The sequence below is a fragment of the Lynx rufus genome, unplaced genomic scaffold, assembly GCF_022079265.1.
Source record: "Lynx rufus isolate CCGP_SWC_20201006 ecotype Redwood Valley unplaced genomic scaffold, mLynRuf1.p SCAF_17, whole genome shotgun sequence".
Classification (NCBI taxonomy): domain Eukaryota; kingdom Metazoa; phylum Chordata; class Mammalia; order Carnivora; family Felidae; genus Lynx; species Lynx rufus.
This window is the reverse complement of record NW_025814831.1, coordinates 910153-935876: the sequence shown is the minus strand read 5'-3', so window position 1 is coordinate 935876 and position 25724 is coordinate 910153. Positions and strand designations below refer to the sequence as shown.

General features: G+C 45.1%; 1 pseudogene and 1 gene segment (V, D, J or C); both read right to left on the bottom strand.

Moving 5' to 3' along the window:
• Positions 1–5258: 5258 nt before the first annotated feature.
• On the bottom strand, positions 5259–7475 carry LOC124512397 (disintegrin and metalloproteinase domain-containing protein 21-like; annotated as a pseudogene).
• A 14821-nt stretch (positions 7476–22296) lies between these two features.
• LOC124512396 (immunoglobulin heavy variable 3-11-like) lies at positions 22297–23042 on the bottom strand. The segment is given in 2 exon segments: positions 22297–22835; positions 22935–23042. Coding segments are annotated over 2 exon segments (585 nt in total).
• Positions 23043–25724: the final 2682 nt, after the last annotated feature.

The window sequence follows — 25724 nt, the reverse complement described above, 5'->3', positions numbered from 1 at the left end:
CACAAGACGCCACTAATGAGCTGTTAGAACTGCGAAAAGCATTGAAGGGACATCTCACGGAAGTGGACCCGGGAGGCGGGGAGGGGAGGCTGGAAGGCGGAGCCCACCACCCAGGGTCAGGCTCCAGAACAACCCACCGCTACAGACCCAGGATTAGAACCCTCCGCAGAGAGAAGCCCCAGGCTCAGGCCCCGCCAGGGGAAGCTGTGCCCTGCGGCCCCTACAGGAAACCCACCGCGCCTGCAGCCGGGCCCGGGAGGCGCCTGCTCGCCCTGCAGCCCTGCTCTCCTCCTGCGGACCTCGCTTCAAAACCAGCCTCCCAACTTCCTCTTCTCCGCGAAACAGCGTTCCTCTCCGTGTGCTCCCCACCCGGCCGCGGTTTTGCCACAGCTTGCTGGGCCCGGATGGCAATTCTCCGCTACTCCTGAATAAACCCGCTTTTGCTGGTAACGTAACTGGCGGCGTGATTTCCAAGGGCAACGGAAGGAGAAACGAGGACACTCGCAGGATCGGAGATCAGCACACACACACCACGTGCACGTCTGCACGCTCCTGACGACCCGTCGGAAAGAGAAAGGAAGAGACGGTGCCATTTCCAACCGCAGCAGAAGGAACGACGTGCCCCAGAGGAAATGTAAGCAAGGAGGTGGCAGGCCTGCTGTCCCAGGACAGGGCACTGGGGACAGAAACGGAGGAAGGCGCCCGGGGGCGGAGAGCTGCTCTGTGCTCCTGGCCGCGGAGGAACCGACCCCGTGAGCACGTCTGTCCTGCCCGGAGCGACCTGCAGCTCCGGGGTGTCGCACCGAACTCCCCACGGCGCCGTCGCAGACTCGGGAGGGACACCCCGCCCCGCGCGGAGGCTGAAGGGACCCGCGAGGCCAGAGCGGCGGTAGTGCAAGCTCCGCCAGGGTACCCCGCTCCCGGACCGCGAAACGCGTGAGGAAGCGGCGGGAACCGAGTGGGCGCGGAGCAGGAACACGGCCGCGCGGCCCCGCCGCCCGGCGCCGGTGAGGTAAGCCCCGCGGGGGACACAGTGTCGCCGCGCACGACGCCGCGCAGGGTCCTTTCCCCCCAGGGTCCGGGGAACAGCGCCCCCCTCAGCCTCCGGGTTCCGGAAGCTGCTCTACCAGGGGCCTGGCTTTCTCCTCCCCTGCTCCTCCCTTGGCGGGACCTGAGGAGACCAGGTTCTTGTCCCTGTGGACGCGGGACCACGTCCCCCTGAATCCTCCACAGCGGGTCGTGAGGAGACCGGGTTCTTGTCCGTGTGGACGCGGGGCCACGTCCCCCTGAAACCTCCACAGCGGGTCGTGAGGAGACCGGGTTCTTGTCCGTGTGGACGCGGGGCCACGTCTCCCTGAATCCTCCACAGTGGGTCCTGAGGAGACCGGGTTCTTGTCCGTGTGGACGCAGGGCCACGTCCCCCAGTGTGGAGGCAGGGCCACGTGCCCCTGAATCCTCCACAGTGGGTCCTGAGGAGCCTGGGTTCTTGTCCGTGTGGACGCGGGGCCAAGTCCCCCTGAATCCTCCACAGCGGGTCCTGAGGAGACCGGGGTCTTGTCCGTGTGGACGCAGGTCCAGGTCCTCCCGAATCCTCCACAGCTGGTCCTGAGGAGACCGGGTTCTTGTCCGTGTGGACGCGGGGCCACGTGCCCCTGAATCCTCCACAGCGGGTCCTGAGGAGACCGGGTTCTTGTCCGTGTGGACGCGGGGCCACGTCCCCCTGAAACCTCCACAGCGGGTCGTGAGGAGACCGGGTTCTTGTCCGTGTGGACGCGGGGCCACGTCCCCCTGAATCCTCCACAGCGGGTCCTGAGGAGACCGGGTTCTTGTCCGTGCGGACACAGGTCCAGGTCCTCCCGAATCCTCCACAGCGGATCCTGAGGAGACCGATTCTTGTCCGTGTGGACGCGGGGCCACGTCCCCCTGAATCCTCCACAGCGGGTCCTGACGAAACCGGGTTCTTGTCGGTTTGGATGCTGGCCCTCGTCTACCGAATTCTCCTCAGCGGTCCTGTGGAGTCCGGGTTCTTGTCAGTGTGGACGCGAGGCCACATCCCCCTGAATCCTCTACAGTGGGTCCTGAGGAGACCGGGTTCTTGTCCGTGTGGATGCGGGGCCACGTCCCCCTGAATCCTCCACAGCAGGTCCTGAGGAGACCGGGTTCTTGTCGGTGTGGACGCAGGGTCACGTCCCCCTGAATCCTCCACAGTGTGTCCTGAGGAGACCGATTCTTGTCCGTGTGGACGCGGGGCCACGTGCCCCTGAATCCTCCACAGCGGGTCCTGAGGAGACCGGGTTCTTGTCCGTGTGGACGTGGGCACTCGTCCACCCGAAGTCTCCACTGCGGGTCCTGACGAATCCGAGTTCTTGTTGGTGTGGACACGGGCCCTCGTCTCCCCGAAGTCTCCACAGCGGGTCCTGAGGAGACTGGGTTCTGGGTTCTTGTCGGTTGGGACGCGGGCCCTCGTCTTCCCGAATCCTCCTCAGTGGGTCCTCTGGAGACCGTATTCTTGTCCGTGTGGACGTGGGGCTATGTCCCCCTGAATTCTCTACAGTGGTTCCTGAGTGGACCGGGTTCTTATCGGTGTGGACCTGGGCCCTAGTCCTCCCGAATCCTCGGCAGGGGGTCCTGTGGAGACCAGGTTCTTCTGGGTTTGGATGTGGGCCCTAGTCCTCTTGAATCCTCCACAGCGGGTCCTGACGAAACCAGCTCTGGTCGGCATGGACGCGGGCCCTCCTCCGCCGGAAGTCTCCACAGTGGGTCCTGAGGAGACCAGGTTCTTGCCACGTGGACAGGAACCCATGTCGTCCTGTTCCCCCACTGTGAATGTAATGGCACAGCCTTAAGGTCAGAGTGGTCCTTCATGAAGAACTCCTTAGATTGTGTTGTCAAGGGTCTCTACTCCAGGTTGGAAATGGTCAAGGATCTTGGGCACATGACACAAGGTAAAAACAAAAAACAAAACCCCCACACTCTTTGAATTGTCCCCATTCTATCTTAGAAGTGGATTGGGTCTCTCCCAGTGGGCCTGTGCTGCCGTGCCATACAAATCCAAGTCCAGGAATCAGAGCTTCTTTCTTCCTACCTCTGTGGGCTCTGGGGGCTTGGGGAGTGTCTTCCTCAGAGCCTTCCCCCTTTTTTTGGTCTGTGTCTCCTGCCCTGTGTCTTGGTGTGCTTGTCACGGTCTTTTGATAGAGTGAAAAGTCTGGAGGCTCCTCTAGGGTGTCTCTGTAAACAGGCTGTGGATACTTTGAGTTTTTAAGTGAATGATGACTTTGGTGGTCTTGGACCAATCCAGTCAGCTGCAGCATGTCAAGTGCTGTAAGCAACAGCTCGGAGCCAAAGACGAAGACCCAAAAAGCCAATCAATGTCCTTGTCTCCCTCCCTTTGGTCAAATGATTCTAGGAAGCCTTGCATTTCCATGATGGTATAGTGCCTGGCACCATTTCTGTCTCTCACGCTGGTCTTTGGACATGTAGGTGTAGTGGATCGTGACAGGGAAAATCTGGGATAGAAGTTATTTCTTCCCAGAGTCGTGTTCTATGGCCTCCCACACTGAGGTGTCCCACCCAATACCTGACAGGTGGGGAGCCATTGGCGGCGGCAGCGAGGATTGAAGCCACTGGGGGGAGCTTGCCTTGGCCAAGTCCTCCACCCTAGGTGCCATGATGCTCCTTGTAGATTTGCCTCCATCACTAGCTAGGGCTGGCTAATCAAGGACAACACCACGGTGCTGGGCACAACACAGTGGACCAATCAGCTGGCGTCTTCTTTGACACTAATCTAGGAACACTGTCCTCGGTGCCCACCTCCTTTGGAGGTAAATAGGAAATACACACCCCTGCAACCCCAGACTGGTGCCTGCTTGTTGGTCTCTGCAGGGAGTCTGACCTTTTATGGCACTAATAATTTAGGGTGAGGGTTTCTGGCAACACCTGGCATAAGCCCAAATCAAAGCTACAGACCACCAGCAAGCACCAGCTCCTTCCCACAGCAGCTGAGACGTGAGGGTAAGGAATGAGTGAGCCATTCTTAGGTTTAAGGCATTGTAGGGGGGCATCAGCTAGGCTCCCAATCCCATCCTTGGGGATAAATGTATTGTGGGACCTCAGCTTCTGTACTGAATTAAGAACATGTAGACTGTGACCTGCTGAAGGAAGTGGCAACAGCAAGTCACAGTGGGTGACAGGCAGCTCCCTAGGCATCTGAGCTCTCACTTGGGGTACATGAGATGTGTGGGCCCCCTGTGACTGAAGGTGGGGTTTCAGTACACCCCCAACAAAGGAAATGGAAGCACAGGATTTATGACTAAAGAACCCACAACAAGAGGGCACAAGGACCCAGGGAAGGGCAGGCCTCCATCCCACATTCGCAATGATCAGGACATAGAAAACAGGGTAGCAAGTACAGGATTTCTTGGGAGCGGATGGGGCTGAATTCGCTAATTTTCACAGGCTCACCTCTGTGTTATTCTAGAAGGTGCTTGGAAAACCAAAGTGGGAACCCTAGGCAGATTCTTATCTAAGGTAAACTCACTGAAACGTAGGCAAGAGTAAGAGAACAGGGATTCACATTTATTGGTCTCCCTCTGGATGCCAGAGTCATCTATAGACACTTGTGCCTACCTTTCTGATTGATTTCATTGGGTGCTCCTTTCAGCCTCATGGTCTCAGTCTCCCACATTTGGAAATTTGCTCTCCAGAGAGGCACAGCTTGAGCTAGGTGGAAACTAATGCCAGTCCCCTTCCCTCACAGCCCGCAGACACCCCCTTGTGGACAGGCAGTATGGGTGGGTGGTAGCCCTCCTTTATCCTGAGCCCACCTGGGACTGGGGGAAGACAGATTACCTGGAGAATGAGAAACTTTTCAGTCCACAACAACGTAGTTTTGGAGAAAACTCATGAAGTTGCCAATAAAGGAGCTTGTGTCAACTTCTCTTAATTCTGGAAGCAGACACTTCTGCTCAAGACACAGCTGCACTCTCAGGTTCTCTTCCCAGAAACTAAGGCTCAGTTTGGGCTCTTACTGGCTTAAAAACTACATAAAGGCTACAAGCATGCAGTTTTCAAGTTTTATTTCAGAGTGCTGGTCGGTGACCCATGAGAGACGTGGTGTCAGAGCTGTGATGTGCCTGAGGACCCCTGTGTCTCCCAGGGGCCCTTGGAAACGTGGATGTCAGCTGTGCCGCCTCATTACTGTATTTTCACAGATGCACCAGGTGCATTGTCTATAGTTGTTCAGGGGTCTGGAGGGTGAATTATGGATTGTCTTCTCCAAAAATCTCTTCCTTAACTTTCTCTGTGTTTATTGTTCTGATATTTATGGCAACACCAAAGAGGAATGCAGCGCTTATGACATAAATGTGACCAAAAACCACTCTGAGATATACCATGGATTCATGACTTTGCTCACTGAATTCTTCTTAGAGGGGTCCACAGTCTGTGCTCCCTCCAGTGCCCTGTCCGTGCACCATGGAGGATCCGAGCCTATGTGGCATTGGCAGTTCCTGTTATGGTTGCACATCCCTCTGTGACTGCATTTCTCCGGGATACAGTCATAATTCAGCTGAGCCACACTGCCATTGGAGTAGGTATCCTGACAGAACTTTCCAGAAGCACAGGAAGTACCAGTTCTCACATGACCAATCTCGGTTGTTCCTGTGCTACGATGTGAATCCAGCCCCAAACATCAGAACCCAGGACTCAGACAGATGGAATCCAACATGCTCTTGCAGCTGAGGGAGATGTGTGACATTCCTACACTGCAGCCTTCCACATGGCACGCCTGTATGGGAACAGGTTCAGCGTTGAATTCCCTGGGGTCTTCTGCAGTGTCCATGTCGGCTGCTTTTTTGTTTTATGGTCTAGCAGACATCTTCACCTTTCCCAGAATTTCTGCCAAAGCTTTCTTGGCAGTGAATAGTGCGGTCAGTGCAGTTTCCACGATAGCAGCAGCCCTCTTCAGTGCACAGGGTTCCATCTTGCATATGGAAGTCATCAGGGTACGCCAAGGACTCCCCATGGCAGGACTCTGGAATATCACGTATATTTTGGATTGGTCTGCAGGGTGTCCAAGCAGCAGAGTTGGCGCAGTCTGTATAGTATCTGCCTGTATTACATTTGCCCCCAGGGGTTCAGATACAATCACGCATACAGCCTAGATTGCTGTAGCACTGCTTGAATGAGCCGCAGTCACACTGCTTTCCTGGATCCACTGTGTAGTTTCCATAATGATAGTGGGTCAGGCTTTTATTTAAATGCACCATTTCAGTGTTGAACATGCACTGGCCTGTTCCACAATTCATTATGTGCTGCGTATGAATGAAGGAAGAGTTACTGAAAGCTTCCATTATACCAGTTAGTTGGGTCCTAAGGCAGCTGGACCTTTTCTGGCAAGCACATTCATCAGTGTCAAGGCACAAGCCACAATTTCTTGCCATCTGATGTGTTGCTATGACAGACAAGAGTAAATAATGTCTGCCTAAATAACTCAGAATGATGGCATATAACCCATTGGTGGATGGCATATAGAATATACAACTGGACTTCCATGAACCTCATGGGGCCCATCTCAAATCACATTAAGGGTGAATGTGTTTTAAGAAATCGAAAATACTTTGACTCATACTGTTGAAGAGAAAAAAGGACTCTGATGCAACACATAATTGCCCGTGTGAGCTTGATGTCTCTCACTATAAATGACCATGAAACCAATAACTTACATCAATACCATGAAATATTGACTCAATTAAGCTAACTAGCCTTATTAGGAATTGGGCACTCTTTTCCACGTGGTTAACACACTATACATTGTTTTGAAACTGAGAGCAAGTCCTTTGAAAATTCCGTGATGGGATGAACAGAACTTACTAGAGATCCTTGGGGCTGCAGTGGCATTTCCTTGAGGAACAGGGGGTCCCCTGTCCTCCTTATATCCTAGGTTGTAAGTGGTCCCATTGCACAGATGTCTGCGACTCTCTGAGAAACAAAGTGTTCAAACCATTGGAAATCACCAAGGGGTCTCATTTCATAGGCAGGTTAATCCAACTTCATGATATCTTCAAGGCTGCCATAGCCTGTGTCAATTGTGACCATAGAAAGAGGAATCTCCTCCAGGTCGCCGAGGTAGTAACAGTCTGGAGGCATGAAGGGGTAGTCCATCTGCAAGGCTCCCTGAGCATCCGGAGTCATCATCAGCAGAGTCTGGAGCAAAAGAGTTTATTTTGCCGCATGTGCATAACATGGCTCTTGCCCCCAAAATGCAGGCTATAGGACAGACAGCCAGGCATCTGAATGCCCTTGCTGTGGGGCGGCTCCTTCTTGGGAATTACCACCTTAGAGCAGGTGTAGCACCATGAGGGATGCCCTTGAGAACCCTGCACAGGAGCCAGCACTGCCCAGAGAGCAAACAGCAAGAGGGGCGCCCTCAGGGTGACCTGGCCGTCTGCCAGCCTCATGCCCCTGGTCAGGGACATCTGCCAGTGAGAATGGATAAATGGAGGATCCTCAGCCAAGGCAGTTCTAGACCATCAGACAGAACAGAGGGCTGTGCCAGGTGGCCAGCACCCTGCACCTGGGGGCCGCCTGTGAGGTTAGGCAACATTCCCAGGGTGTGGCATTGGGTGACCCTGCACATCAGTTCAGCTGGGGTGGATGTGGGAGGGGCAGGTGGGCCATGGTCAAGAGTGGTCACATGGACATGGGTAGGGATTTGGATCCAGATGCATGGCTCTAGTCAACACCTTCAGTCTTTTCTCCCGCTACTTGCATATGGGCTATGCAGTTATAACACCCTGAACTTCTCTACGAATTCCATGTCCTGTGGTACTGCTGGGTCACTTTCTTTGGATGACTCCTTTTCCTCATTACAGAGACCACTGCTTTTGCTTCCTTGTGATGTGGAGGTAAACATTGTCAATTTTATCTTTATGGGTGATGCAAAAAATCGCTTTGTAGTTTTATGTGTCTTATTCTCCTTGGCCTTAGTTTGCAAGCCATTTGATCCTTTTGGTTTTTGCTTTGAAGGTTCCTCTGAGTTCACTGAGCAGAACATTTCTCAGTATTTTGAGTGATGATTGGTGAACCACAACGTTGTATTTTCATATTTTCTTATGCCAGCTGGGGAGAACAAAAAGTACTGCTACCATGTGTGAGCCCCAGGGGTTTTCTCCTCTAATCCCTTATGGTGGTTGTTTCCTGGCCTCTGGCAGTCTCCTCCCATGTAGTTTGGTTCCCTCTTCAGCTGGAGATGCAGGGGAGTTGAGGTTACTTTGGCAGCTTGTACCATGGAGTCTGCCCATGATCAAAAGATGGTATTGACCGTGGCACTCCCTTGCTTGATTAAGTACCCTCTACTGCTTTAAAACCCCCTGAGTCAGGGAGAAACCTCAAAGTTGGCGTTTGGACAAGTGTTTGCCTTCTCCCCAGTGTCTGGCTTTCTGAATATAGCTCAAATTCCTTTCCCACCCAAACTAAAACTTTGAACATTGACCTTTCCGGCAACAGGCAGCTGAATTTGGGTTTTGATAACAATGAAATGGAGAGTGAAATGCCAGTTTCCAGGGCCTGGCAGGGAGGGTCAATGAGGAGTAGATCTCAAGGGCTATGATTTTGTGTTATGGAAGATGATTAAGTTCTGGAGGGGTCTCCACATCATTACCCCTGTAATTAACAATACTGTAACGTATGGTTAAAATTTTGTGAAGAGTGTGGGTCTCATGTTCAGTGAGATCTTACCACAATATAAAAGTGGAAGACACGAGTTTTGCTTCTCACACAACAGTGTGCTGAACTGCATGGACGCACTCTCTACTGATAATTTGAAAACAATTTAAAAAAACTTATACGTTTTGGAAACTAACCCTGAGGATATGTCATTTACAGATATCTTCTTCCATTCCATAGGTTGCTTTTTTGTTTTGTTGATTGTTTCCTTCACTGTGCAGAAGCTTGCTATTTTGAGGTAGTCTCTCTCTATATATAATTTTCTTGTATTATATTAATGTAAATTCAATCTGTTAACATACAGTGTAGTACTGATTTTAGGGGTAGAATTTAGAGAACCATCGAATACATATAACACCCAGTTCTCATTTCACCCAGTGCCCTCCTTAATGGCCACATGCCATTTAGCCCACCTCCCCCACTTCCCCTCAGTTTGTTCTCTGTATTTAAGAGTGTCTTCTGGTTTCCTCCCTCTCTGTTTTGATTTATTTTATTTTTCCTTTCCGTATGTAGTGTTTCTTCTATTCCACTAATGTGTGAAATCATAGGATATTTGACTTTTTCTGACTGACTTGTTCCACTTAGCATAATACACTGTAGTTCCATCCACATTATTGTAATTGGCAAGATGTCATTGTTTTTGATGGCTAAGTAATATTGCATTGTATATATTTACCACCTCTTCTTTATGCATGTGTTGATGAATATTTGGGCTGTTCCACGATTTGTTTTTTGTTGATAAGGCTGCCATAAAGATTGGGATGCATGTGCCCCTTCGAATCAGCATTTTGGTATCCTTTGGATACCTTTGGTATCCTTGGATAAATGCAATTGCTTGATCACAGGATAGTTCCGTTTTTCATTTTTTGAGGAATCTCCACACTGTTTTCCAGAGTGGCTGCGCCAGTTTGCATTACCATCAACAGTGCGAAAGGGTTTCGCTTTCTCTGCATCCTTGCTGACATTTCTTGTTTTCTGAATTGTTAATTTTAGTCATTGTGACAGGTGTGAGTTGGTATCTCATTGTGGTTTTGATTTATATTTCACTGATGAAGAGTGTTGTTGAGCATCTTTATTCATGTCTTTTTGCCATCTGGATGTCTTCTTTGGAAAAATATGTATTCATGTCTTCTGCCCATTTCTTCACTGGATTATTTGTTTTTTGAGTGTTGAGTTTGGGAAGTTCTTTATAGATTTTGGATACTGACCCTTTATCTGAGATGTCATTTACAAATATCTCCCCCATTTTGTCAGTTGCCTTTTAGTTTTGTTGATTTGTTCTTTGCTGTGCAGAAGCTTTTTATCTTGATGAGATCCCAATAGTTTATTTTTGCTATTGTTTCCCTTGCCTCTGGGGACATGTCTAGTAAGAAATTGTTCTGGCCAAGGTCAAAGAGGTTGGTGCCTGTGTTCTCCTCTAGGATTTTGATGGTTTCCTGTCTCACATTTAGGTCTTTCATTCATTTTGTATTTAGTTTTGTGTGTACTGTAAGAAAGTGGTCCAGGTTCTTTACAAGTTCACGATGCTGTCCAGTTTTCCCAACACCAGTTGTTGAAGGGACTTTTTCCATTTGATAGTCTTTCCTGCTCTGTCAAAGATTAGTTGATCATATAGTGATGTGTCCATTTCAGGGTTTTCTTATCTTTTCCATTAATCTATGTGTCTATTTTTTGCCAGTATCATCCTGTCTTGATGACTACAGCATTATAATATAGCTTGATATCCAGAATTGTGATGCCTCCAGGTTTTCTTCTTTTTCAAGATCTTTGGTTATTTGGGGTCTTTTGTGGTTCCATGATAATTTTAGAGTTATTTGTTCTAGCTCTGTGAAAAATGCTGTTATTATTTGACAGGAAATTGAATTATTTGCATTGAACGTCTAGATTGCTTTGGATAGTATTGTCATTCAACAATAATTTTCTTTTAATCCATGTGCATGGAATATTTTTCAATTTCTTTGTATTTTCTTCAATTTCTTCCATAAATGTCCCAGACCTTTCAGAGTACAGATCTTTTACCTATTTACTTAGGTTTATTTCTAGTATATTATGGTTTTGGTGTAATTTTAAATGGGACTGATTCCTTGATTTCTCTTTCTCCTGCTTCATTATTGGTGTATAGAAATGTAACAAATTTCTATATGTTGATTTTGTATGCTGCAAATTTACAGGTTTATTGTACCAGTTCTAGTGGGGGCTTTTTGGGGAGTCTTTCAGGTTTTCTATATATGGTATAAAATTCAACTCCAGAACTGAATAATCCTATTAAAAATGGCCAGGAGACATGAATAAGCATTTTTCCAAATGCGACCTACAGATTGTCAATAAACACATGAAAAGATGGTCAACATCACTCCTCATCAGGGAAATATAAATCCAAACTACAATGAAATATCACCTCACACTGGTCAGAAAGGCTGAACTCAACAGCACAAGAAACAACAGGTGTTGGTGAGGATGCAGAGAAAGAGGATCCTTTTCGAGGTGCTGTTGGGAAGGCACTCTGGCACAGCCCCTATGGAAAACAGCATGGAGGTTCCTTAGAAAGCTAAAAATATAACTACGTTATGATAGAACAAATGCGCTACTAGGTATTTACCCAAAGGATACAAAAATACTAATTTAAGGGAATTGTACCTCTATGTTTATAGCAACTATGTCACAAGCAGCCCAGCTATGGAAACAACCTAGCCCAAGTATGCATTGATTGATGAATGGGATAGAATACGTGGTATATCTACATAACCCCGTCCATGCACACTGGAATATTTATCAGCCGTAAAAGGAAAAACATTAGGTATTTGTAAGGACAGGGATGGGCCTAGAGAGTATTATATTTACTGAAATAAGTCAGAGAAAGACAAATATACGATTTCATCCATATGTAGAATTTAAGAAACAACAAATGGGCAAAGGGACAAATAAGAGAGAAGAGGCAAACCAAGAAATAGGTGATTTTTTCAATGTTCACTTATTTATTTAGAGAGAGAATGGGAGGTGGGGCAGAGGCAGATGGGAAGAGAATCCCAAGGAAACGTCGTGCTGTCAGTTCAGAAACCAAAGTGGGGCTCAATCTCAGGAACGGTGAGAGCAAGGCAAGAGCCCAGATCAAGAGTCATGGGCCTAACCCATGGAAGCACGTAAGCACCACGAAACAGATACTTAACTATAGGGGAAAAACTGATGGTTACCCTGGGGAGGGTGTGTGGAGGGATGGGGAGGTAGTTGATGGGGATTAAGGGGAGCGCTCATAACGAACATGGGTGCTGTACTGCAATGTAGAATCACTATATTTTACACCTGAAACTAGTATTACATTGCATGGTAACTAACTGGAATTTGAAGAAAAACTCAAATCATGTATTTATAGTGCCTGCAAATGGCCATGTTGGCATACATCCCATGAAGAAGCTTTTATTGCAGAAAATATACTACCAGAAAGAATACCTAGAATATTTGAACTAAGGTATGTTCTTTTCCTTTCCCACCCCAGATCAGCAAGTAGAAACTCCAGTGCAAGTAACTGGGACTATAGGCATGTGCCACTGAACCTGGCTGCAACCTCCCCTCCAGACTGTTGTAGCCAATACACAGGATTCCCGGTGACCAGCTCCTGTTCAGAGGACTCTTTCCCAGAGGGACAGGATGTCAGTGACCCCAAGCTGTTTGCTGTTGAGGCCAAGCCCCAGCAGGTGCACTGAGATGTGCGACTCACTCATTGTTGGCAGCCCCACTCCCAGGAAGGAAGCTCTGCCCTAGGCACAGTCCATTAGGGGTGCTGGGAACCTGATCACCCCAGACCTGACTTGTATGGCAGGAGTCTCATGCCACCAGGACAAGCAAGCCACAAGGCAGTGAAGCTGCCAGCCACCCCTAAACAGAGCCCTCAGTTTCCAAACTGTTTGGAATCCTGTTTGTCCCCGACACCCCCTGCAGCTGCAGACCTTTGCCCAGAGGTAAGGGGGAGATGGAGCAATCCTCTAAATCAAGGAGCAAATCTGTTCCAATAGAACTGACTGCATTTCCAGCTGAGTGTGAAGAAGGTCTGGGCCTCATGTTGTGGGAGAGTCAGGTGCAGGAGACCAATAGTTTCAGTGGAGGGTTCCTAACCTACTCCTGCTCACCTGCAGGAGAGAGCCAGAGACAGGGACAGTGGAGGGAATAGCTCCTGTCAGAACACATGTGAGATTATGGCCTCAACAACTCTCCATTCAGAGGAGTCCGAATTTGTAGGGTTCAGACTGGAGACTCCATATATCAGAGCGTGGTTGAACATAGGAGTGCTCTCCAATGAAGCAGAGTTTCTCATCATGTGGTTTGGGAAAGAAAGAGTTAAGGAATGCCCAACCAAACCACTGTCACCATGGTCTGGCTGTGTGAATGTCCCAGGTCACACCACCTCTGTAATTATGGGAGTACTGCCCTTCCCTCCACATCATGTCTTTGAGTTTCACCTGGTTTGAGGTGTGCATCAGTAGTGTCACATTTCTCTGGCAAAGCATCCCATTGGTGGAAGTTTCGTAGTTGGTTTATTCCTTTATATTTAGAAAGACTTTTGCCTTATTCTGAGCTTCTAACACTAAGAGAGATGCTATAAATATTTACACACCATTTATTTTCTGAGCATGGGATTTCATTCTTCAGGGACAAATACTCGGGAGTGGTGTTTCCAGGATCCTCTTTTTGTCATCCATGTATAATTTCATAAGCAACAGCCAACGGTTTTCCAGAGCTGGTGTTTGTTTGTCAATCCTTCCTGCATTGTTTGAGGCCCCACGTATGCTGGATGCTCACCTGAATGTTGTTGTCAGTGTTGTTTTCATTCCGGAGCCATTGGGATGTGTGTATAGGGCATCTATTGCGTTCTTGATTTGAATTTCCCTGACAGTCGATGCTGTGAAGAGTCTTCTCCAGTCCGTACCTAATGTGTCTATAACCTCAAGGATAGGATGTCTACCACACAAGGCTGTGCTTGTTTTATGGAGGTTTGTTTCCTTTCTTCCTATTGACTGTTGAGGGTTCTTAGCATATTCAAGATGCAGGTCCCTTGGTGGTTATGCAATTTGTGAATGTTGTCTCTTACTCTGTAACTTATCTTACTATTGGTATTCACGTGGGCAGATAAGCGTATTTGATTTTCACAGTCTATTGATACCATTTATTTTTATGGGTGTTGTGTTCTTAGCTATAGTTTTCATTTTCTTGATGATTGCTTGTGACTAATATTTTTTTAAAATGTTTATTCTTGATAGAGAGAGAGGACAGAACGTGAGCGGGGAAAAGCATTGAGAGAGGGAGACACAGAATCTGAAGCAGGCTCCAGGTTCTGAGCTGTCAGCATAGGGCCTGACAACGGGGCTCAAACCCTCAAATCGTGACATCGAGACCTGAGCTGAAGTGAGACACTTAACTAGCTCAACCACCCAGGCACCCCACTGATTTCTTGACTTACAATGTAACTAAAAGTCTTGGTTTTTTCTGGTTCCTCTCAATGTTGACGTGTTCCCTATTTGGTCTCTGGTGACTTAGAGTTTTGTCGTTTGTTTTTAAATTTATAGACTCTAGCAAATCATTTTCGTGGCATGGTTTTTCCTAATATGTGGAAATTATGTGGAAATATATGAATTGAAGTTCAAATTTCACAAGAGTTTCCATTCTGTGTCTCTTTGGCCAGTCTGCTCATCAGATTTGATAGATATGCTCCTGGGGTCAACAAACACGTTTACCTTTTCAGGTGGTGGGCTTTCTATCTGTCTCAGGAGCCGTTGAGCTCTGTGCACACAACTGAGTTCTTGACACAATTTTTTGTTCGAATTCTATGTGAAACCCTCAAAATCCATTTTTTGCATTGCCAATTTTAGACACTTCATGAATAGAATGCACTGAAGCTCTTGTATCATTTCCTAAAATTATTTTACTCTTGCGTGTTTGGGACTGTAATTTTTCTTCTTCCTTCCAAGGGGAGCTCATATCTGCATTTGTGGAATTCTTCCAGGCTTCTCATGTCTTAATAGTTTTCCAACGTGCTGTGCAGTTTTTGACCAAATGAATACTTAGGTTTATTTGTACTCTACCACATTGGGTGATAGGAGCCGCGAGACAGGCTGCATCATATGGGTTTTTATTTTTTGTTCCCTTGTATGTTATCTGTCATATTGAATGTTTATAGAACATCTAGCCCCTCACTTCATGAACGACTAACAGTGTACATGGTTGTCTTCAAGAGACAGGAAAGGAAGACAAGGGAGCTGAGACAGCAAGTCGGGGAAGGAACCCCAGAGCTTCTCAGGAAGCGTCAACTGTCCACACTTTCCAGTTCTGCAGATGTGGGTCCCTGCTGAGGCCCAACCTGGGTTCTTGTGCAGGTGTCTGGACAAGCTGCCCATGATGTGTGGGCACAGTGGAGTTGGGAAGGGCAGCTGTGGTTTGAATTTCAGCCCACCTGGCACTGCTGTGAAAATTTATGAGTATGTTAATTTATGTCCACCATCAGTCAGGGATATAATGAGCAAATGCAAGATGTTAGACTCACTACCTTCAATTCCATGTTCATGAAAATTTGCGACAACAATTCTCCCTTCCTTTTTTCCACTTTTTAAATTTTTTAAGTTTGTGTTTAAATATTTGTTAGTTAACATATTGTGTAATATTAATTTCAGGAGTAGAATTTATTGGTTCATCACTTACATTAACATCCAGTACTCATCACAACACGGGGCCTCCTTAATCCCCAACACCCATTATTGCATCCCCCACACACCTGCCCTCCAGCAACCCTCAGTTTGGTCTCTAACCTTAGAGTTTATTTTTATGATTTCTTGCTCTTTTTCCCCTTCCCCTAGATCTAAATTCCCCATAGGAAGAAATCATATGGTGTTTGTCATCTTTGACTGACTTACTTTGCTTAGCATGATAACCTCTAGCTGCATCAACATCTTTGCAAATGGCAAGATTTCATTCTTTTTCATGACTGAGTAATATGCCATTCTATACATATAGCAGATTAATCACATGGTGGACTTTTGGTCTCTTTCCTCAGTTTGTCTGTCATAGTTAATCCTGCTGTAAACATTGGGGTGCATGTACTTCCTCAAATCAGAAGTTTTGTATGCTTTGGATGAATTCCTAGTAGAGTAATTGCTGGAGTGTAAGGTTGTTTAATTTTTAGTTTTTAAACTGTTTTCTGGAATGGTCCAGGCACTTGGCATTCCCACCAAGAGTATAAAAGGGTTCCCTTCTCTCCTCATCCTCATCAATCTGTTGTTTCCTGAGTTGTTAATTGTAGCCATTCTGACAGGTGTGCAGTCATCTCTCATTGTAGTTTTGATTTGTAATTCCCTGATGATGAGTGATGTTGAGCATATGTTCGTGTGTCGGTTAGCCATCTGAATGCTTTGTTTGGAAAAGTATCTCATGTCTTCTGCCCATTTCTCCACTGGATTCTTTGTATTTTGTGTGTTGAGTTTGAGAAGTTTTTTTAATAGATTTTGGATAGTAGGCCTTTATCAGATATGTGGTTTGCAAATACCTTTTAATTTCTGTAGAATGCCTTTCAGATTAGTTGATTTTTTCTTTAGCCATGCAGAAGGTTTTTATTTTGATGAGGTCCCAGTAGTTCAAGTTTGCTGTTGTTTCCCTTGCCTCTCAAGACACGTCTAGTAAGAAGTTGCTATGTCTGAAGTCCAGGAGGTTGCTGCCTGTTCTCCTCTAGGATTTGATAGTCTCCTGTCTCACATTTAGGTCTTTCACCCATTTGGATTTATTTTTGTATATGGAGTAAGAAAGTGGTTCAGTTTCATTCTTCTGCATGTTCTGGTCCAGTTTTCCAACACCTTTTGTTGACAAGGCTGTCTTTTTTTTTCCCATTACATAGTCTTTCCTACTTCATCCAAGATGAGGTGGCCATACATTTGTGAGTTCATATCTGGGTTTACTCTTCTGTTCTCTTGATCTATGTGTCTCTTTTGTGCTTGTAGCTTACTGTCTTGATAAGTACAGCTTTGTAATATAGCATGAAATCCATAATCATGATGTCTCCCGTTTCTTTGTGTAGCATAGACATTTCAACATTCCTTGCTCCTTAAATCCATGAACATTGAAGGTGTTTCCATTTCTTTGTGTCATCCTCAGTTTCTTTCACCGTTTTTAGAGTCTTCTGAGTATAGATATTTTAACTCTTTAGGTATCCTATTATATTTGGTGCAGTTGTAAACGGGATGGATAGTTTTTTTTATTTTTCTTTCTGTTTCTTCATTATTGCTGTGTAGAAATGCAGCCGATTTCAGTATGTTGATACTGTATCTTCTGACTTTGCTGAATTTGTGTATCAGTTCTTGCAATATTTTGGTGGAGTCTTGAGTTTTTTATATAGAGTGTCATGTCATCTGTGAAGAGGGAATGTTTGACTTCTTCTTTCTAACTTGAATGCCTTTATTTATTTTTGTTGTCTGTTTTTGAGGATAAGACTTCCAGTGCTGTGTTAAGTAGAATGATGGGAGTGGACATCCCTCTTGTGTTCCTGACAGTAGAGGAAAAGGTTTTTTTTCCCTGCTGAGGATATTAGCTGTGGGGTTTTCATGTACGGACTTAATGATGTTGAGGTGTGTTTCCTCTACCCCTTGTTGAGGGTTTTATCAAGAAAGGATGCTGTACTATGTCAATTTTTTTTGCATCTATTGAGAGGGTCATATCATTCATATCCTTTCTCTGATTGATGGTATGTATTACATTGATTTATTTGTGACTATTGAACCACCCTTACAGCCAAGGAATAAATCCCACCTGGTCACGTTAAAGGATCCTTTTAATGTATTGTTTGATTCAGTTTGCAAGTATTTTCTTTCTTTTTTTTAACGTTGATTTATTTTTCAGACATAGAGAGACAGAGCATGAATGGGGGAGGGTCAGAGAGAGGGAGACACAGAATATGAAACAGGCTCCAGGCTCTGAGCTGTCAGCACAGAGCCTGACACAGGGCTCGAACTCACGGACCCCAAGATTATGACCTGAGCCAAAGTCGGATGCTTAACCGACTGAGCCTCCCAGGCGCCCCTGCAAGTATTTTCTTGACTATTGTTGAATTCTTGCTCATTAGGGCTAGTGGCCTGTAAGTCTCATTTTTAGTGGGGTTTAATCTGGTTTGGAACCGTGATCATACTGATCTTATAGAATGAATTTGGAAGTTTTCTTTCCATTTCTATTATTTGGAACCGTTTGTGAAGACAGGAATATTCTATTCTACTTAAATAGAATATTTTACACTCTTCTTAAATATCTGGTAGAATTCACCTGTGAACCTATCTGGCTCTGGATTTTTGTGTGTCAGTAGATTTTTGATTAATGATTCAATTTCTTTGCTCATTATCAGTCTGTTCCCGTTTTCTATTTCTTCCTTTTTCAGTTAGGTAGTTTACATTATTCTGGGAATTTATCCATTTCTTCCAGATTGCCCAATTTGTTGGCTTATAAATCTCCAAACTATTTTCTCATAGTTGTAAATCTGTGGTGTCAGTCTCGATGCCTCCTCTCAAATTCTGATTATATTTACTTTCGTCCCTTCTCTTTTCTTTTTGCTAAGTCTGCTCTTGGGTTTATCATTTTTATTTATTCTTACAAAAACCAACTTATAGTTTCATTCATCTGTTCTACTGTTTTTCTTTGTTTCTATATCATTTATTTCTGCTCTAATCTTTTTTGTTTACCTGTTCCTGCTGGCTTTAGGGTTCATTTGTTGTTCTTTTTCTAGCTCCTTTAGTTGTAAAGTGGTTGTGTGTTTGAGACCTTTCTTCTTTCTTGAGTTTGGCCTGTACTGCTATATATTTCACTCTCATCAACTTTGCTGCATCCAGATGGTTTGGAACTGGCATGTTTTCATTTTCATTTGCTTCCATGTATTTTTTATTGCTCCTGTAATTTCCTGAAAATCTCATTCCGCTTTTACTACAATGTTCTTTAACCTAATGTATTGGCGGTGTTGCCCAAATTTTTCTTGGGGTCGACTTCAAGTTTCATAGTGTTGTGGTTTGAAAATACGCATGGAATGATCTCAGTCTTTTTGTACTTGTAGAGGGCTGATTTGTGACATAGTATGTGATCTGTTCTGGAGAATGTTCCACGCGCACTCAAAAAGAATGTGTATTCTGGTGCTTTAGGATGGAATGTTGTGAATATATCTGTTAAGTCCATTCAGTCCATGTGTCTTTCAAAGCCATTGTTTTCTTATTGATTTTCAGCTTAGACTGTCTTTCCATTGTTCTAAGTGGAGTGTTAACGTTCTCTATTACTACTATTGTCTATTATCAATGTGTTTGTTTATGTTTCTTATTAATTGAGTTATATATTTCAGTGCTTACATTTTTGGGGTATAAATATTTAAAGCTTCAGATCTTCTTGTTGGATAGACCCCTTTATGATGATATACTGCCTTCCTGATCTCTTGTAACAAACTTTGGTTTGAAAACTAGTTAGTGTGATATGAGTGTGGTACTACAACTTTCTTTTGACATCCATTAGCATGATAAATTGTTCACCCTACCCTCACTTTCAAACTACAGGCGTTTTAGGTTGAAACACCTATGTCTTTTGATTGGATATTTTGCCCATTTACATTCACAGTAATTATTGATAGATATAAACTTAGTTGCATAGTGTTACCTCCAAAGTCATTGTTTCTGAAGATTTTCTCTGTTTATTTCTAGTCTTTGTTACTTTTAGTCTTCCTTTCCCAGTCAAAGGGTCCCCTTTAATTTCTCGCAGGGCTGATTTAGAGGCCATGAACTTCTTTGGTTTTTGTTTGTCTGGGAAAATCTATCACTCCTTGTATCTGAATGACTGCCTCACTGGAGAAAGTATTCTTAGCTGCATAATTTTCAATTGTGCATGTTGAGGATATGATGCCACTCCCTGCTTGCGTGAAGGTTTCTGTAGAGACATCTGCCATAGTTTTTTTATAATCTTCCCTTGTTAGTTAGCAACTTCTTTTGTGTTGGTGCTTTTATGGTTTTTCTTTATCCGAATATTTTGCCATTTTCCTATGATATGTCTCAGTGTTGGCCCTTTTTTTTTTATTTTATTTTAATGGGTGTTCTCTCTGCCTCCTAGATGTGGACGTCTGTTTCCTTCCCCAGCTTGTGGAAATTTTCACTATAATTCACTCAGCTAAAATGTATCCTCCTTTTTCTCCCTCTTATTCTTTTGGGACTCCTTTCGAAAGAATGTTATTACAGTTTATGGAGTTCCTGATTTCCCTAAGTGTATGTTTGTGATGCAATATTTTAATTTTCCTCTTCTTTCCAGCTTCATTTCCCCCATACTTTTATCTTCTATGTCCCTTCCTCATTCATCTGCTTCTTTCAGCTTTGAGGTCATTATGTCCAATCAGTTTCACATCTCGGTTACAACATTTAAATTTTCATCCTGACTAGTTTTTAGGTCTTTTCTGTTTGCAGTAAGGGTATCCCTCATGTCTCATATATTTTCCTCAAGCACAGCTAGTATCCTTATGATACTTTTTGAAAATCCTGTTTCATTATGAGACTTTTTAGAAATTCTGTTTGAGGCACATTAGTTTTTGTGTTTTAATTATATCCTTCACAATGACCTTTTATCATTTATTCTTTTAGGATGAATTCCTCCATCATGTTGTTGTCTATGTCTCTGCCTTCTTAAATGTTTTAGAAAATCCTGTTATCTTTTCTGCTTCTAGGGTAGTATCTTTATTGAGGAGTGTTCACATAATGTCCAGGGCCTGACACCTCATGAAGCATTTGTTTTATGTTTCCTGGCAAGGTGCTGTCGTGTTTTGGCTGCTCTGTCCCTTAGGATAGTCCTCTGCAGATTTTCTCCTTGCCTCCAGTGGGGAGTGTTGGACCTTGTCCCCAGTGTTGTGAGTTTTAATTAGGTGAGTTTGGTCTGTTTGTTAAAAGAGGGTAATTCTTATCTCCCCTAGAGGTGAGGATATGCCTCACTGTATGATCAGCTGACTTGGTGCGTGTGGGGGTTTACGGTTGTCTTTGGAGGAAGGGGCTCAGTGGTGGTCTGGTTTCCAGGCACTCTTTCCTAGTAAGCAAGCACTTGATGGGGGCTGGAGTAGGTGGAGCTTGGTGTTAGTGGCTCAGCTTCCACTGGGGATGCTGTGCTGCAGAGTGAAATCTGTCCATGCTGATTGGTGGGAGGTAATATTGGCGTCAGCTCCCTGTCTAGTCCCTTGAGTTGGAGTTCCCAGCCTCCTCTGTTCAGGAAGCCCTCACACAGAGAGAACACTTGTGGGTCCCAGGCTTCCGTCAGAATTGCTTTCATTCTGTCTGTGTCCAAGCCATCGGCCCATCTGGTGGCACAGGGCTCTTATGTTTTATCTCAGGAGCTCTAGCTGGGTTTGAAAAGTCCAAATTGTGTGAACTCAATATGACAGGGACCCCACTGATCCTCTGGGAGAGGGTCTTGATGTGCTGTGCCTGGAGCTGGTTTACCCCAGATGGGCAGTTGCATGAACACTAGGGGCTTGGAGTACATGGTGAAGAACAACCAGAAGGCAGCGTCCTGCTAGCTGCTCTCAGAAGAGGCTCCTGTGCTAATGATCAGGGAATTTTAATGGTGCCTGTCAGCTCTCCTGTCCTATGAGAGCCAATGCCCCGTCTCCCAAATGCACTCCACGAAGGGAATTGTCTCTCCCCATGCGACCCAGGGGATACTCAGACCACAGTTCCCCTTATGGGCCTCTGCCCTCCTCCACAGGAGCACTGCTGTGCCCACCAGACTCCACCCCAATGATGGGATCGACTTTTAAATCTTCAGTCTTTGAGCTCCACGTTTACAGGAGGTTGACTTGTCATGATTAACTTTATAGGTTATCTTGACTGTGACATAGGTGCCCGGATTCACCACTGTTTCTGTGGATGTCTGTGATATGTTTCAGAAGAGATTGGCATTTCCATCCATGGTTTCTGTCTGCCTGGGAACCACCCATTCCATTAAGTTTGTGAATAGAATCTGATGCAGATGGAGGACGAATTCCCTGATTTTTACTTCCCATGTGCTTGTTTGAACTGGAATATTGGTCTCCTCCGGCCCTTTTTCTGAGAGTTACATCATCAGCTCTCCAGGTTCTGAGACTAGACACTAGTCAGAATCAGACAAGAATTACATCACTGGTTTTTCTGGGTCTTCAGCTTGTGACAGTAGATCATGGGGCTTCTCAACATATTTAGTTATGGAAACCAATGACCTTTGGGCTCTGTTCCTCAGGGGAATCTTGACTAATACATGGAGATTGTTTGTCTCTCCTTTAGAGTAATTGAATAAAGCTGTAGCTCATTTAAAGTCCTGAGTAGCAAAGGGCTCTGAAGAAAGTGTCACGTTGTTTGACTGGGACAAGGGCTGGGTGAGGATAAGGAGGAGCTGTGGGATCCTGTGGTCCTGGCTGCACAGGGAGCGCATCTGGGAATCCTGTAAACATGCAGCTGTTGTGCCTCAGGAAATCTGTAATTCACTCATACTGAGTGCCAGGAGTAAGCAATGCAAACAACTGTCTTTGTGCATGTTAGGGTAGTTTTCCTAGGAAAACAATGATCTAATTCACACAGCTAATAGGTAAACACAGAATCCTGTGACCAGAGAGGCTCCCTGGAGAAACTGCTGTGTGGAGAGGAAGCCCCAGACCCTGACAGGAAACCTGCTTGTAACCTCCTCTGCACCTGCTCCTGGCAACACAAAGCAGAATTGTGCATAGTGTGCGCCCCCTGGTGGTGCTGATCCCCTCCTGCAGGGAGGTTTGTGTGTGGGCTCCCAGTGAGGTCCCCTCACCGTGTCACTGGCACAGTAATATGTGGCCGTGTCCTCGGTCTTCAGGCTGTTCATCTGCAGATACAGCGTGTTCTTGGCATTGTCTCTGGAGATGGTGAATCGGCCCTTCACGGAGTCTGCGTAGCTTGTGCTACCTCCACTACTACTAATATACGCGACCCACTGCAGCCCCTTCCCTGGAGCCTGGCGGACCCAGTACATGTAGTAGCTACTGAAGGTGAATCCAGAGGCCACACAGGTGAGTCTCAGGGACCCCCCAGGCTTCACCAGGTCTCCCCCAGACTCCACCAGCTGCACGTCACACTGGACACCTGCAGACACAAGACATCTTGGTCAGGAAACTGTCACACATCCACTGTTTCACTCATATCCATTCACAGACTCAGTGCCCTTCGTTGACCATGAATTACCTTTTAAAAGAGCAACCAGGAACACCCAGCCCAGCACAAACTCCATGGTGAGGTGTGTGTGTTCTGTGCTGATCACAGAATGGGAACACCTGGGACTCCTGGGGCTGGGGTTCGTCTCCCAGCTGCACGGTCAGGCTGGGTTGGTTTTATCAGCACAGAGAGGGCCCCATTTGCATGTCCTCTGACATATATATCAAGCTCCAGACTTAGGTTTGATTCTGTAAAAGTGAATGACATGGTTAGGGACGCACTTCTACATTAGTTTGTGTGGATGGCGGTGTGACAATATGAAGATTTTTTTTTCAGTTTTGGATTTTTACCTTTATTAATGGAGGCTTCGGCATAATCTTTAAGAAACATTTACCTCAACAAAATGATCACGCATTATTTTTTGTTAAAATATTTTAATTTTTAATTAGTATTTATTTTTAGTTTTAAAAATTAACATCCAAATTAGTTAGCATATAGTGCAACAATGATTTCAGGAGTAGACTCCTTAGTGCCCCTTACCAGTTTAGCCCATCCCCCCTCCCACAACCCCTCCAGTAGCCCTCTGTTGGTTCTCCATATTTATGAGTCTCTTATGCTCTGTCCCCTCCATGTTTTCATATTATTTTGGTTTCCCTTCCCTTATGTTCATCTGTTTTGTCTCTTAAAGTCCTCATATGAGTGAACTCATATGAGTTCTGTCTTTCTATGACTGACTCATTTCACTTAGCATAATACCCTCCAGTTCCATCCACATAGTTGCAAATGGCAAGATTTCACTCTTTTTGATTGCCAAGTAATACTCCATTGTATATATTTATCCCTTCTTCTTTATCCATTCATCCATCGATGGACATTTGGCTCTTTCCATACTTTGGCTATTGTTGTTAGTGCTGCTATAAACAGGGGGGTGCATGTGTTCCTTGAAACAGAACACCTGTGTCCCGTGGATAAATGCCTAGTAGTGCAATTTCTGGGTCATAGGGTAGTTCTATTTTTGTTTTTTGAGGAATCTCCATACAGTTTTCCAGAGTGGCTGCACCAACTTGCATTGCCTCCCAGAATGCAAAAGAGATCCTCTCTCTGCATCCTCGCCAACATCTGTTGTTGCCTGAGTTGTTAAGGTAGACATTCTGACAGGTGTCAGGTGGTATCTCATTAGGGTTTTGATTGGCATTTCTGTGATAATGAGTGATGTGGAGCATTTTTTCATGTGTCGGTTGGCCATCTGGATGTCTTCTTTGGAGAAGTGTCTATTCATGTCTTTTTCCCGTTTCTTCACTGGATTGTGTTTTGGGTGTTGAGTTTGATAAATTCTTTATAGATTTTGGATACTAACTCTTTATCTGAGATGTCATTTGCAAATATCTTCTCCCATTTTGTCAGTTGGATTTTAGTTTTGCTGATTGTTGCCTTCACTATACAGAAACTTTTTATTTTGATGAGGTCCCAGTAGTTCATTTCTGCTTTTTTTTTCCCTTGCCTCCTGGGACGTGTTGAGTAGGAAGTTGGTGTGGCCAAGATCAAAGATGTTTTTGCCTGCTTTCTGCTCGAGGATTTTGATGGCTTCCTGACTTACATTGTGGTCTTTCATCCATTTTGAGTTTATTTTTGTGTATGGTGTAAGAAAGTGGTCCAGGTTCATTCTTCTGCATGTCGCTGTCCAGTTTTCCCAGCACCACTTGGTGAAGACACTGTCTTTATTCCATTGGATAGTCTTTCCTGCTTTGTGAAAGATTAGTTGGCCACACATTTGTGGGTCCATTTCTGGATTTCGTATTCTGTTCCATTGATCTGAGTGTCCTTGTTTTTTTTTATATTTTGTTTGGCATTTATTTATTACTTTTCAGAGACAGAGCCTGAGTGGGGGAGAGTCAGAGAGAGAGGAAGACACAGAATTCCAAGCAGGCTTCAGGCTCTGAGCTGTCAGCACACAGCCTGATGTGGGACTCTAACTCACGAACTGCCAGATCGTGACCTGAGTCAAAGTCGGATGCGTAATAGACTGATCCACTCAGATGCCCCTGAGTGTCTGTTCTTGTGCCAGTACCATACTGTCTTGATGATTACAGCTTTGAAGTATAGCTTGAAGTCTGGGATTGTGATGCCTACTGCTTTGGGTTTCTTTTTCAAGATTTCTTTGGCTATTCGGTGGCTTTTCGGGTTCCATACAAATTTTAGGATTATTTTTTCTAGCTCTGTGAAGAATGCTGGTGTCACTTTGATCGGGATTGCATTGAATATGTAGATTGCTTTTGGTACTATTGGCATTTTAACAATATTTGTTCTTCCTATTCAGGAGCATGGGATCTTTTTCCATATTTTGTCTTCAATTTCTTTTATAAGATTTCTATAGTTTTCAGTGTAAAGATTTTTCACCTCTTTGGTTAGATTTATTCCTGGGTGTTTTATGGTTTTTGTGCTACTGTAAATGGGATAGATTCCTTGATTTCTCTTTCTGTTGCTTCATTGTTGGTGTATAGGAATGCAACCGGTTTCTCTGCGTTGATTTTATATCCTGCCACTTGGCTAAATTTATGAATCAATTCTAGCAGTTTTTTGTTGGGGTCTTTTGGGTTTTCCATATAGAGTATCATGTCATCTGTGAAGAGTGAAAGTTTGACCGCCTCTTGGCCGATTTGGATGCCTTTTATTTCTTTGTGTTGTCTGAGTGCAGAGGCTAAGACTTCCAATACTATGTTGAATAACAGTGGCGAGAGTGGACATCCCTGTCTTGTTCCTGACCTTAGGGAGAAAGCTCTCAGTTTTTCCCCATTGAGGATGATATTAGCATTGGGTCGT